We start from the raw sequence: 14,124 nt of genomic DNA on the forward strand, positions 1-14,124 counted from the left end.
GTACAAAGCAGGAGTGCAATGAGAATGCAGTAAAAAGAAATGTCCTAAAACTTTGCCTTTCCAATTTAACATTGCTTTCTGGACTGGAGACAACGGTCAGTGCTACCTTCCTTATTCTAGCTTCATATTTTTGTACCTCAAAATGCACTTTAATAAGTGGTATGAAATCTATAGACAAAAATAGAAAAGTTAACTCTAATGATAAAAATGACATCATTTTGACAGAAACCGGAGACCGTGAAAGTATTTGTAAATTGCAGATTCCTTGGGACCGTCAAGAATATTTTGCTGAGACTTCTTGCTCTACAGGGAAGGGAACAACACAGTAACAATGGTCATTGGTATGAGTGCCCCATGTGTTGTTCAGATACCTAGAAGACTGGATAAACACTATATATCAAATAGAAAAGGTCCTGGGTTGAAGGAGGCGAGTACAGTAAAAAAAAAAAAAAAAGAGGGAAATCTACAAGGTGGCATCAATCACACACCAAAGTTTTAAGCAAAAGCAAGAAACACGATTTCAACATGTTTATTCAAAGATACGGTGCTTTAAAATGAGTTTTCAAATACTCATTAGTTTTCGAGTATTAAGATGGTAATGGGGTAGAGTGTTTGAAATATTAAAACAAATCAAGCAATCATATCAACAACCCTCATTACAGATCCCTAAACTCAACTGTAGAGCATTTAAGTAGGTTAATCAAATTCTACTGATGAATCACAGGGATTTTTATGGTCCATTAATTTCAGTCCTGAGTGTTCTGATACTACTATTGTTAGAGCTAAAACTGAGTTTCCTTTCTTTCAAGGGCTATGTACAGTATGGATTTTATTGTGAGCTTAGACCCAGATACGTGCAGGGAAATTACTGCAGCGGTTTCTCTAGTTAACACATTTACTAATGTTTCCTTAATTTTCCACCTCAAGAGGCAATAATTAATGTAGAATTGGACTCACATGAAGTTTTATTATTTTAGTTATTAAAATATTTTCCAATACTGCTAAGAAGCAAGAAGAAATTCTAGTTGTTTTAAAAATAAGTAGACGTTTTCCTCAGTTTTTATAGCTTTCCTCCATGAATGGTGGTCTAAAGGCAAAGCGGTGTGCAGACTTTCTGGTGGAGACCCTTGAACACGAGACTAGGAGGAGATTTATTTGAGGGAAAAACTTCATTCACTTTTAAAACTGGCTTTGAGAGTAATCCTAATACAAAGTTAAAAAAATACATGTGGTACAGAATATATCTTACATAATTATCCATTCCCAAGTGGAATAATTCCATTTTAGGTTCTTGGACTGCAAAATACCTTTTAAAAGGCTTTCCTATCTCCTACTCTCATAAAAGGTCTCATTCTAGATGAATGCAAAATATACTGAAATTTAGATAAGGCTGATCATGAAAATCTGAAACCTAATACAGGTAGTATTTACATGGTGGAGGCAACTGGTATATTTGATTGTAAAATAAGATTATTTTCCAAATCATATTCAAAGCCACCTGAGATCTCCTTTCTCTTGGTTTTCAACATTGCCATAGAAGCTTGGGGATTCACTTGGGGTGATATATCTAGTTGGTGGTTATCTAGTCTTTAGCTTATTCTCTGTCTCAGTTGGTTCATTAGCCTTTCTACAAAAACAAAACAAAACAAACAAACAAAATAGGAAAGGGATGAAGCATATTTCTAAATTTTATATTAACTTGCATATTTACTGGGTTCCCATACTAGCAGCAAGAACAGTATTATCCTGTTTTTCAGTGTTTAAACTAATCCCAATGGGGGAAATTGCTGACTTCACAAAGATTTGGAATTCTCCACGTGTCTGAGCAATTAAAATCAAGACGGCCTGGCCTTGTCATTGACCATGAATGACTGAGAATTTTGCTATTTGCCATTTTGATTAAGGATTTTTTTCCTGATCTTTGGATGGAATGTGTTCTTTCTAGAATTCATGTGAGCAGATAATTTTGACTGGAAAACAGGAGTGGACATTTCCTGGTGTTTATGGGAATGGTTAAAAAATAATTTCAGAAATTAGAGTGCTTGTTATTTGCAGGTTTGCCTATCATGTGGCTCTGATGCCTGAAAAGTAGCCAGAAAGAAAAGAAAGTACTGTGCCATGATGAGGCTGCCTCAGTTCCTTGTGGCTTTGGACTTTGCCCTCTGTAGGAATTCTATTTCTGGTCAGAGTTGCCATGTGATCTAAACTTCACCTAAATACCGGTAATGTGGCATCAGTACACATGCAGATTCTTGCAAACCCAATGCGTTTCCAACACCCCGTCCCCCGTCCCCTGCATTTAAAAATACTGGCCAGACCAAAAGTGTAATATTTTTTTGGAAACAGCATTGGGTAAGCCAGGTGGATTTCATTTGGCAACTAAAGGGTGTAAATATGTGTTTAGATTCAGAGGTTCCCCTAGACAACGGTTACAATATGTTGGCTAGAGTAAGCTAAAGGTTTTAACATTGGGCATCTAAAACTTCTATGTTTAAGCAGCAATAAAGTTATGACAAGCAGACAAAAGCCATCAAACCCTCAGTTAAATCCTCAACTCCTTTCTCATTCTGCTGGAGGGAGGCATGTAAAGCACATTCTGAGTGAAAGATGCAGCATTTACATTTTCATGTTTAATTTCCTGGCTATTTATTGGCTAAAGCAGCTCTAGTAAGCTAAATTTCACTTCTAATTTTTCCTCGTAGCTGATAAGTCAGAGGGAGGAAGAGGCGTCCAGCAGCTCATTCTTGGAGTTTGCTGCTTATACAAAATTTAGAGGTGAAAGAGCCATGGATCATGTTGTGCCATGAATCTCTCAAGTCACTGAAAAACATGCCATCTGACCACAACTGCCTGAAAATGAAGATTTTCCCTGTAAAATCATTCTTTTCTTACAGTGAGGGAGACAAAAGAGGGCAGTGATGAAACAGAAGTACTAGCTTGTGTGCATCTACAACACTGTGGGTCTGCTTACACTGGGTAGAATTCTTTTCTCTGAGCTGACATCAACTTATATATAGGAACATTCAGCAGATTCCAACTGGTGACAGTTTGCTGCTGACTGGCTACAGGAAGAATAACAATTATTGGCTGTGCGTTTTTCACTGGTCAGTGGCTCTTGTGCCAGACTCCCGTCTTGGCTGTCTTCCTCAATCAGGTGAAACCAGGGGCAGGATTAGGTACCCTGAAACTCAGAAAGGCTTTCCCTCCACTGTTGAAGCTTAGCAATTTAGAGCGCCAAACGAGAACAGTGACAGAGCTATTTGCTATTATTGGTCGTGGGACATGGAAGCAGTTGTTCCCTTAACTCAATGCCAGTTAGCACGGGGCTGGTATGGTATATGGTATATTGTTATATTTACTGCCCTGCTGCCTGTCTGCATTTCTGCTGTTTGTACTTTGCCTCATGTAGATCCTTTCTTATTTTCCATTTTCTTGTACCCTCCTGCACCATCAGAAGTTTGGAAAAGTAAGATAAGGGGCACATTGAAAACTGAAAGGCAATCTGAAATCTACCTTGACACATCTGCAAAGCTCCCAAATTCCTGGGCCTTGCCTAAACAGACTGCCAGTCATTCTGGACTGTGGCGGGATGCAGATGTTTGTGTAAAGTAGACTCAAGTTTGCTATACCCAAGAAGGAAACCACCAGGCTAATTTTACTTCCACTTGAACCAGAATGAAACAAAGACCTGAAGAATGAAAACCTTTGACATTAACCATTGATTCACTTCGGTGAATTATTACGTTACAACCAGAATCACTGTGGCATTTGAATGATTTTGATGAACTATCTAATTGTGGGGCTCAGATTAAACTGGACGCTTTTCTTTAGTGAGCAGCTTGTGGCCAAATTCCCGTTTTCATTACAATATGTTAAGCATCATGACAACTCATGTTAAACCTGCAACAAATTATTAATTACATTTGGGATTTCTGTAACTAATTTTGTTACATAGTAGCCTCATGAGATGCCTTAAATATTAAGAATCAGAAAGAACGCCTCAAAGTTGTTTCTTTTCTCAGCAATTATACTTTGTAAAAATCCTTGCTTGACTTTTAAATCCAGTTGCTAAATATAAAAACTGTTCCCTGAAAAGTCAGAACACCTAATCATATTTTTATTTGTTTGTTCTTTAAAGGAGAAGGATGTCGAGGAAAATAGAAAGCTCATGGCTGAAATCAGAAATCACAAGATGAATTCATCACTTGTCCAAAGACACTCAGCTGCTAAAAGAAGTCGTACTTTTAGAGGGCTGTTGAGGAGGAAGTAAGTCAGGGTGTTTCCAGTACATGACTGCTGGGGAGTCAGACAGGCTAGTCCCACAAGTCGCTTAACTGTCCGTGAACCCTGAGCCCACAACTTCAAGGCTCGGCAGCTTCGTCCTTCATGGCACCAAACCTTGATATTAGGGATGCAAAGACACACTCATAAGAATCATGGGTTTGCTCTTACTCAAAATTCGGGGGACTGGCTGAAAACAAAACAGGGAGACCTTATCCCTAGGTGAAAGGGATTCTGTGTTAACTGTCAATTAAATCAACATATAAAATACGTAAAAGAGATACGGTACAGAAGAGCATCAGGGTCAAACATTTAAAACCAGATTCGACTAAATTGTAAAGAGAACCAAACGGCTTTTACCTCTAAAGAAAAGAACATGAGTGCATGGATTGTCTCTTCATGTAGAGAAACTGATGTACCTTTTGCCATGGTTGGTTGAGTAGTAAATTACTGAGAATGTGGGGCTGTGATGAGACTCTCAAAGTGTGCATGTAAAGTCAGGGAAACTTTACAAGTCATGGAAGGAGCATAAGTGGGAGGCCCTGGGAAAATCTTGATGCTATTCTAGGGCTGTCTCTGCAGTGCAGGGACCCCAGTTTCACCATGGGCCTCACCAGAGACTTTTTCTGTGGAGATTTCTTGGTTTCCATGCTGTGTTTCTGTCATGTGAATGAGCTGGAGTAAAAGCTAAGTCCTTTCCTCCGATTCACTTTTGTCATTTTTAAAAGACACCATCAGATTTGCTGACAGGGGTAGTTAAAAGAAAGGACTTCTATTTTTCAAAAAAAAAATTTTTTTTAAATAGAAGACTGGATGATGAGGTAAACGAAGTTTGCTTTTCCTTGGATAGAGACCCTTCCTCCCACCCTTAACCCCTTTTGACCGTTGTAAAATAGCCTAGTCCAAGGAAAGGGGAGAAGACAAATGAGTGAAATAATGTCAGAGTCGGCTGTTGCCAGGAAAAGCACACTCTGATTCAGTTAATTTGTTCTGTTAATGTCAAAGGCTGTGATTCCCAATTAGCTAATTTTAAGAAGCTGTAACCGAAAATAGCTACATCAGCCCTAAAGTTAGTGTTTGGTAAAGATTAGGATCTTCAAGTACGAGAATAGGGCCCCTAAAGAGGTACTGATGTCTGTTTAAGATCACGTTGCTCAACAAGGACACGACTGGCTGGGATTTTCCAACTGGGTTTCAGCCGCTCCAGAGAAGTTGATAGAGGTGAGAGGGGAGGGGACACACCAAACATTCTGGCAACAGAGAATGTTCCACAAGTGAGATTTGTGTACAGTTAACTTTCTAATGGCAGAAGCATCCATGCTGGTGAGGCTCTTTGGGACAGAGATGCTCCCCTAGTTCAGGAAGGGTTAATTAAAACAGGCATGTAGTTTGCAATATTTCTAGCCCTCACTGGAAGTCTCCGTGCACATAAACCAGAGCAGCTTGAGCAGCTGAGAAAAACTGGGCCCAAAACCACTCCACCAGCCTCTCTCCTTCCTCTTCCTTTACATTGGAATGGAAAGATATAAAAATAATGGTTTTTTTTAAAAGCAGAACCCTCATGGTTTCCGTACAATTGCAGGTGCTTTCATTACATCTGAATGGGGTTATGATAAATCTATGCTCTTAAAAATGAAGATCACAACTTGCTAATGAAATCACAAATTATCCAGAAGAAAACTATGCACAGGCACACGCTGAGTGGCAGAATCTTTTGCCTCTAAAAGTTCAGTTTTTGCCTTTGTAATATTAAAGCCCAACAGGGAACCGGCAGGACACTGCTTGTGCTGTCTTGTCACGTTATGAGTTTCTGGTTTCAGATAAAAGGGGAGAAAGGGCCTTTAAGAAAGCAAAAAACTGGAGAAAAAATTAAACTTCCTTCTCGGAAACCTAAGGGTTGTTTTTCTGGAGATGATGGATAATGGCATTTCGAGTTATTTTAGTTTTTAATAGAGAAAATGGAGGCAAGTCATGGAGGGAAAAGAGAGTATATAAATAAATAGAACAAGGTGAAGTTTCAACAAGAGCTTCCCTCAACTTTTTCTTTCTTTCTTTCTATCTTTGTCTCTCTTTCCTTTTCTCTCTTTCTTTTTTTGAAATCTTAAACCCCATTTCTGGCTTGCATTTGGTAGGATTCCTGCCCTGGTTTTTATTAAAAACAGACTTTACGTGGTCAGAATTCTCCATCTAAAGCTAAACTTTAATAGGCATAAGGATCCTAACAAAGTCCTTCTTGCTCTCTCTCAGGTGACCCCCCCTCGTCCCCCCAAGGATTTCCCTCCCAGTGTGCTGAACTGGCGCTGAAACTGGAAGGCTCAGCAAAAACCACCAATTTTCCTCTTTTACTCTGAACCCTCATTTCTGTTTTACTTTTGAGACTCTTTGCAAGGCCAGATCAAGTTAAGTCTGGCTCTAACCTAAGAATACTCCAGAAATTTTGAATAACACTCTGTTGTCCTATAAATTCCTCAAAACAGGTGCCTGAAACCTGGCAGTTTCCCTTCTCCAGCAGAGGCTCCAGAGCCCGATTCCTGCTGGCTACCTTGTGTGTGTGTGAGCTGGGAAGTACCAAGGGTGACTCCACCTGGCTTAACAAATCAATTTAGCATTCAACAGTTATCTCTGAAGGGTATTGGCAAGCCAGCTTATCGGAAACCCAGAGGTAAAGCAGCCAAGCGAGCAGGCAAAGACATGCACTTTCATTCTCGAAGACAGGCGCCACCAGGTTGCTCTAGTTCCTTCTTATAGCTAAACAGACAAAATAGCCAACTTTAAGGCTCCTGTATGGGACTCCCGTCTACCCACGTTCAACACCCACCCCACCCCCGCCCCGCCAATGGCCTCCATACCTTCTTGGCACAACTGCAGACCCTTTCCCAGTCAGTTTTAAGTTTCCTAAAACAATAATTTAATCTTGTGTGTGGTGAGGCTCAATGCTGACCTTTATGCTTGTTTACATGGAAGGGACAGTCTTTTGAATACTGCAGTGCAGTGGTTGTCCAGGGGAGGGTTCTCGAGGCTTCTCAACTCTAACCCTAATCTCTCCCCACATCTCCCCGCCCCCAGTGGCAATGTCTGGAGACATTCTTAGTGGTCACAACTGAGGGAGTGCAGCCGACATCCACTAGGTAGATGCCAGGATGCTCCTGAACATCCTAAAACGCATAGCACAATGTCCACAACAAAAATGTCAGTAGTGCTGAGGTGGAGAAATCCCGATATGGTTAGGAGACTGCTTGAGATTAAAGTCCAGCTCGATTCGGGCCTGGCTGAGCAGCCTTGGGCAAGTTGCTTAACCTCTGTGCCTCGTCTGTAAAATAGATAATAACCTATCTCATGGGGTTGTTGTGAGCATTAAACAAAAGTGTACCTGCAAAGCTCTTAGGACAGTGCCTAGCATACATTGAGAGCTCAATAAATACTAGCTGTTGTTACTATTATTACCAGAAATTCAGCTCAGTTCCAAATAAATTATAAGCCAAACCTATTGAGGTTAGGAAAAAAAATACATAGGTTTGAGAGTACATATATCCTCTTTGAAGGGGACCAAAATCATGATGGCAGTAACAACCACAGTGCTTTACAGTTTGTGAGGCTCTTTCAAATACCTCGTCTCATATGATTTGGGCCACATCCTTGTTATATCTTTATGTCATAGATGAGGAACTCCTGGCTCAGTTAAATGAGTGGCCCAAGGCCTGTGGCAAACCAGGTCTTCTGATTCCACATCTCCTTCTATTCCCCCTACACGTCCCTTTGTTTAGTGGGTTAAGATGCCCCTTCTTCTCTTCATTACACCCAAAAGCCCAAAGAGCAAAATAAATTTAAGTACTGAAATCAGAGGGTGAGGTGACTCAGGCTTCATGGGTGGGCAGAACTCACTTCTCTTTTTATGGTACCTGCATAGTAAGGTTTTCCTTCATGGAGTATACAAATATTTTAATCCTCTGAATTGAACTTCTAAAAAACTAACTTTCTGTATGGGCTATTTTCTTCGTTTTTAAATTTCTGATGTTGAGGGAAAAAACCCTAATTCCCTCTATTTTCAAAATCTCTAATCAGTATACTGACCATAAATGTATGAAGGTTAGAATATAGCTTCAACTATATGTATACATATTTCAAGTTCTACTTATTTATTAGCTATTCTGTTTCACAGTTAAGCCTGACAATCTGCTTACAAATGCCAAATGTATTATTCAAATGTACAATGTTCTATCTTATATATGATCAGTGACTGCACACAGCAATTATATGTCTGTGTTAAAATTTCTATGCATCGCTTTTTAAAAAACAATCACAGATTAACCAGCCAGATTTTTACTCAGCCTACATTAAAGTTAATAATATTGGGTTTAAGGGTCAAAGTTCAGAGGGCAGATGGATAATATTCCTTGAAGTCAGTGGTTTTCTAGAATTCCTCTGCTAATAGAGAAGGCCAGGCCTTGGCTGGTGATGCTCTTGTGACCTAGGGAGCACACAGCTTGCAGCAACCCAGCCACGGCTCTTTCATTTCAAAGGTCTCCGTCAAATTCTACAAACAGCTGCCAAAACGTCATTCATCTGGACCCAGGTTTCTTTGGTCCCATTTAGTTTGTGCCAGTTGAGAAAGGAGAGGTTTAGGCCATATACTGGTTTCTAAATGTTGTCACAGGCTCAGCAATCTTCCCATGATCCCCCTCCCGGAGGGAAAGCTGAAAACGTGTATGACAGTATCTTTACCATTTTCTTTTCCAAATCAATTTTGTCTGTCAGGCTATGAGAAGAGAACCGACGAGCATGGCCCTGCTTTCGGCCTCGCGCAGAACACTCACCTTGGGACGCTCGGAGGGGCCCTGGTGGGCCGAGACGGAACCTGCGGAGGCGCCCCGAACGAGTCGCTGCTGTTGGGGAAAGGAGGCAACGGGCCAGGCCGGAACGGCACTGGAGGCGCCGCCGAGTGGGGACCCGGGGAGGGGATGGCGGGTGCGGGCCCGCGGCCGGAAGTGGGCCGCGGGAGAGGCGTGCTCAGCGTCGGCCTCCGCTGGGTGGTGGGGCTCGGAGGCGGGGACCTGGGGGCAGAGACCGACAGTAGTTTGCCCATCCTCCTCTCCGCTGGAATTCATCCTTAAAAAATATTTTATAACTGACTGCTTTTTAAAAAGTATTTTCTGACTAACTCAGACACGTGTTAGGGAGGTTAAACGGTATAGAAGGGTAAATAGTGAAAAGAAAATTTCTCTCCCCTCCCCCCTTGCTCTGTGGAGACAACCAACATCTTTTCCCGGGTATCCTTTTTAACTATATTCTACAATATCTTCTCTCTCTCTCTCTCTCTCTCTCTCTCTGTGTGTATATATATATATATATATATATATATATATATACACACACACACACACACACACACATACATATATATATACCTATATAGATATACATACATTGCTTTTTTGTACACAGCGTTCTACAACTTAACTTTTTTTTAAAGCTTCACATTAACTGGCCTGTGTTTTCATTTCACTACTTAAAGAACTTACTCTTTTTAATGGCTGTATAATGTTCCAAAGTAAGGATATATTGTGCTTGATTTTTTTTAAGTGTAAAGATTTTTTTTAAATTATGTGTAACACAGTTATTTAAGTCAATAGATTTTTAAGGAATTTCACATGTTCTGATTCTTTCCACTGCCAATCACCTTAGTTCCTCCAAACTCATAATCTTCAAGATAAAATAGTCCTTTCAAAAGAAATTATCATGTGAGTCAGCCCACAATTCTTTTAGTTAGGCTTCTTCGATCTCCAATGAAATATGGACACACTTCAAAATTCCCCACCTGTAATCTCTGGGATCCAATTTCCTCAAGGGATTTACTTTAGGACCATGTTTAGGATCAGGAGATGGATCTGCCCGGTTCTGAATTTGACACCCTCTAAAAATGTACTAGGTTCAAATCATATTCACTCCTAAGCCACCACACCCTAGAACAGTACAGGTCATTGGGATATGCCAATACCTAAGATAAAAAGTTTGTTAGGTTTTTCATAGTTTACTTGGCAGCTCTGTCTTGTAGTTCTTTCCCACAGATCTAACAGGTAGTTCTATGAGTAAAGGAAACCACACAGTTAATCTATGAGGTGTTTCCAATGATTCTGTGCTTGATTTTGAAAGCAGTTGGGATCATCTGACCTTCTCTCTCGCTCCTGGACTTAAATATCTTTTTTCCTCTTTTTTCTTTAGGTTCATACTGGTTTAGGGAAGCACATTCAGAAAATGACACTGGACAAGCTGGGAGGCCTCCAGTGATGTGGAGCCATCTTCCTACCTGCGGGAATGCTGGATCCAGGAGTCGTCCACCGGCGGCGGTGCGGGCGTGAACGTCGTGGCTGTGTTGATGTCACCGATGACCACGAGGGCTTCTTTAAGGGCTTGGTACATTCGAAGCATGTCATCCCGGCGCTGAGCCTGTTCCGCAGATTCCTCCATCAGAGTATTTTGGTCCTCTGAAGAATATAACTGTGCTAGGAGCTCAGAATTTATGAAATCTTTAACCTGCCAGGTCACCACAGAAAAGTAAAAAATGGGAATGAATGAGTGATTGAATGATAAACTGGTTCAGAGCCTGTGGACAAAGGCCACAAAAGTCCACTCTGGGAAAAGGGATGCATCGTGCATCTCTTTACACTTATTTTCTTCATTATCCTCCCAATGCCAATAACAGTTTTCCTCTCTGTTTTATGGCTGTTGACAGTAAAGAAAAATATAGACTAGTTGAAAAGAGGGCCAAACCTCACCATCACCAGAACAGTGACTGTTGGCTGTACAAGCATTTCTGCAATGTTGTCTGAGGCTGCTTGGCTTATATATAGACAAGGGAAGGTGCCAGGAGGTAAGCAGTAGTATTTTCAACAGGAAACAATGACACACAGAAACCTATGTAATAACACAAGTTATTCCTGCCTTGGTTTTCCCAGCCCTTTACCTAGCTTTTACCAGAATCACTGAAATACTATTAAGACCCCAGATTTCAGTGTTGTCTCAAAAGTGGAATTAGCGCCAATAAGTATTTATTAAATACAGAATCGTATATAATTATGCAAGTTGGTTTACAAAAAAAAAGTGATATATTCTCTGCTTTCTAGAGCTTAACAGTGATGAGGACTGACATAAGGTTCCATAGTTAACAGATATATGAAAACAAACTAAAATATGAACAATTCGTATGAGTCTTAGGGGAGGGGCATTTTGTGGCAGGATGAGAATGGAGAGGATGCATATGTTGTGCAGCCCTGAGGGAGAGAGAACCAATCATTATATTTCATCAAGTCTAAGACACCACTGATTTTAAGACACACCAGTCTTTAATGTGCCACTAAGAAAGAAAAAACACCATCAACTAAACTACAACAGAATGCCAAGATGTCATTGAGTGTAACATGCATCTTCATGTTAGAAATGTTAAATGTGAAAAAAAGTGAATGTGAGAATCAGTGAAATCCAATGGGCCTTTACAAGTTATCTGATTTAAATTCTCACTGCATGCTTATGAAATATATATCATTATCCCAATTTTACAGATGAAGGAACTGAATGGACTTCAGAGAGTTTAAGTAACTTGCCCAAAGTCACACAACATTAAGTTGAACCCCAAATCTTCTGACTTGAAGTCCAGTGCTCTTTCCATTAACCCCCTTGCCTCACTTTGAGTGCTTAGAAAAGATAATTTATGTTTAAGCATCATTATTTTAGTGTGGTGCACAAGTATGCCAATTAACTTAAGCCTAGAAAAATAAAGCAACTTGGATTTTTCAGTTTCTCTGTTAAATGAGAAAGCTAGTGCTTATCTAGAGTTACTGGCTCCAAGAAAGGCCAAAGTCCAGTATATTTAATTGTTACTAATTCAAGTAGACAACGTAACACCTGTCAGATGCTCAAAATTCCCGGGTTGTAGTTACATTTGTAACTCAGAGATGACAAGACTCTAAAACACAGAGCTTCACTATTTTTTAAAGGTATCAAACCATGTAGATAATTCTACTAATCAGAAAATTCAGCTAAATCACAGCTTTGTTGTGGTGAAATAAAAAGCATTCTCTGCACATATTCTGTAAACCAGGAGTGATTTAAATGTGGAAGCAATCTAATACGCAAGACATATTTGGGCAACTGTCTGGTGGAAGGGAAGGTTTATGTGTGATAGCTGTGGAAGGTAAATTTGGCCAGATAACCCTGGGCCAGGTGTCAAGGCCTTGAATGTCAAGGAAAAGTGTTTGAACTTTATCCACTTGGCAATGGGAAGCAATGGAAGGCTTTTTTTTTTTTTTTTTTTTTTTTTTTTTTTGTGGTACGCTGGCCTCTCACTGTTGTGGCCTCTCCCATTGCGGAGCACAGGCTCCGGACGTGCAGGCTCAGCGGCCATGGTTCACGGGCCTAGCCGCTCCGCAGCATGTGGGATCCTCCCGGACCAGGGCACGAACCTGTGTCCCCTGCATCGGCAGGCGGACTCTCAACCACTGCGCCACCAGGGAAGCCCCTGGAAGGCTTTTAAAACAAGTAAGTGAAATAATAAAAGAGAATTTTAGGAAAATCAATCTGGCTGTGATTGGAAAATAATTTGCAAGTGTAGTAGTAGAGATAAATCTGTCAGAAGGCCATTGCAGATCATTTATGAGATGATAAGGGTTTAATTTAGTATGTGGCATAGAAAATATGGGCAGATATAAATGACATTATAAAGGAAAAACCAACAGGACTTGGTGCTGTTTGGATGTGAAGGGCAACAAAGAAAGGAACAAAGACACCTCAAGCATTGAGGTCTGGGTGAGGGGAAGTCAAGGAAAGTCAGATTTAGAGAAGATAGTAAATTTGGCTTAAGAAATATTTCATTCCCCTCCTTGAAGATTTATTTACTGCCAGACACACTTGCAGGTACCCAAGAAGTCATGCACGCTTGCACAAATCTTCCACTGTGAGGTGTGTGTATCCACTTGGAGAGATGATGCAACTCCAAACTCAAAACCAGACAAGTTTCCTGGCATTGACCATCAGTTGGGTTAAGCTCTTTTGAAGCTTTACATCTTCCTGGAGTATCACTTAGAATCTATTAAACACAATTTAAAAGAAGATTCTTCCAAGAATAGATTTAAAGCAGATCTGAATTAAGAAGCAACTGTCAAACAAACCACAAAATAAAATAGTAAGAGCCTGCTTCAGCATTTTGATCAAAGATCTGCCTTGAATCAACTCTTCCACATCAAAATGTTACACACTAAAACTGTAACATAGATGGATATAGTTGGATAGTTGCCTACTATCCAACAGATTTGGCAATGTTCTGAAATAATATGAATAATTTTAGCATGAGAGAAAATGGCAATATAGCACAGTGGTTAAGGGCATATTCTTTGGAATCAGACAGCTCTGAATTTGAGTCCTAGCTCTAACACTTATTGTTCTTGGACAAATAACTTAACCTCTTTGAGTTTCAGATTCCTGATCTGTAAAATGAGGTTAAAGGTAGGAGCTGCCTCAAGAGTTAGTGGAAGGAAAAAAAAAAAGAGTTGGTACAAGGATCCAGTGAAAGAGTGAATATAAATTGCCTAGCATGATGCCTAGCATTTAGTCAGTGCTCCATCAACAAAAGCTATTCTTTTTACAGTATATAGTCTAACTTGGCATTAGGTATGAAGAGGTAGGAAGTTAGTGCAACAGTGCTGGCATCAAGTGACACAGTTCAACATAAAGCATAAGTTAACATTTTATTTTGCACTTAAGAAAACTTCTAGAAAGACTCTTCTCCTCCTGCTAGCCTCACTTTCTAATGCTACAACTGGAACAAAGGTGGGGGACTTCGGGGAGTTTCCA

General features: G+C 40.3%; 1 protein-coding gene across 6 annotated transcripts in view; it reads right to left on the reverse strand.

Moving 5' to 3' along the window:
• DNM3 (dynamin 3) overlaps nucleotides 1-14,124 on the reverse strand; it is a gene marked incomplete at both ends in the record, with an annotated part of 593,219 nt that overhangs the window by 20,366 nt on the left and 558,729 nt on the right. For all 6 annotated transcript variants that reach the window (XM_079696529.1, XM_079696527.1, XM_079696525.1 and 3 more), the window contains 2 exons: nucleotides 9,096-9,332; nucleotides 10,586-10,812. In XM_079696529.1, coding sequence (XP_079552655.1) covers nucleotides 9,096-9,332; nucleotides 10,586-10,812 — 464 coding nt within the window. The remainder of the gene's footprint in view (nucleotides 1-9,095; nucleotides 9,333-10,585; nucleotides 10,813-14,124) is intronic.

This window comes from Hyperoodon ampullatus (genome assembly GCF_949752795.1).
Source record: "Hyperoodon ampullatus genome assembly, chromosome: 2".
Taxonomy (NCBI): domain Eukaryota; kingdom Metazoa; phylum Chordata; class Mammalia; order Artiodactyla; family Ziphiidae; genus Hyperoodon; species Hyperoodon ampullatus.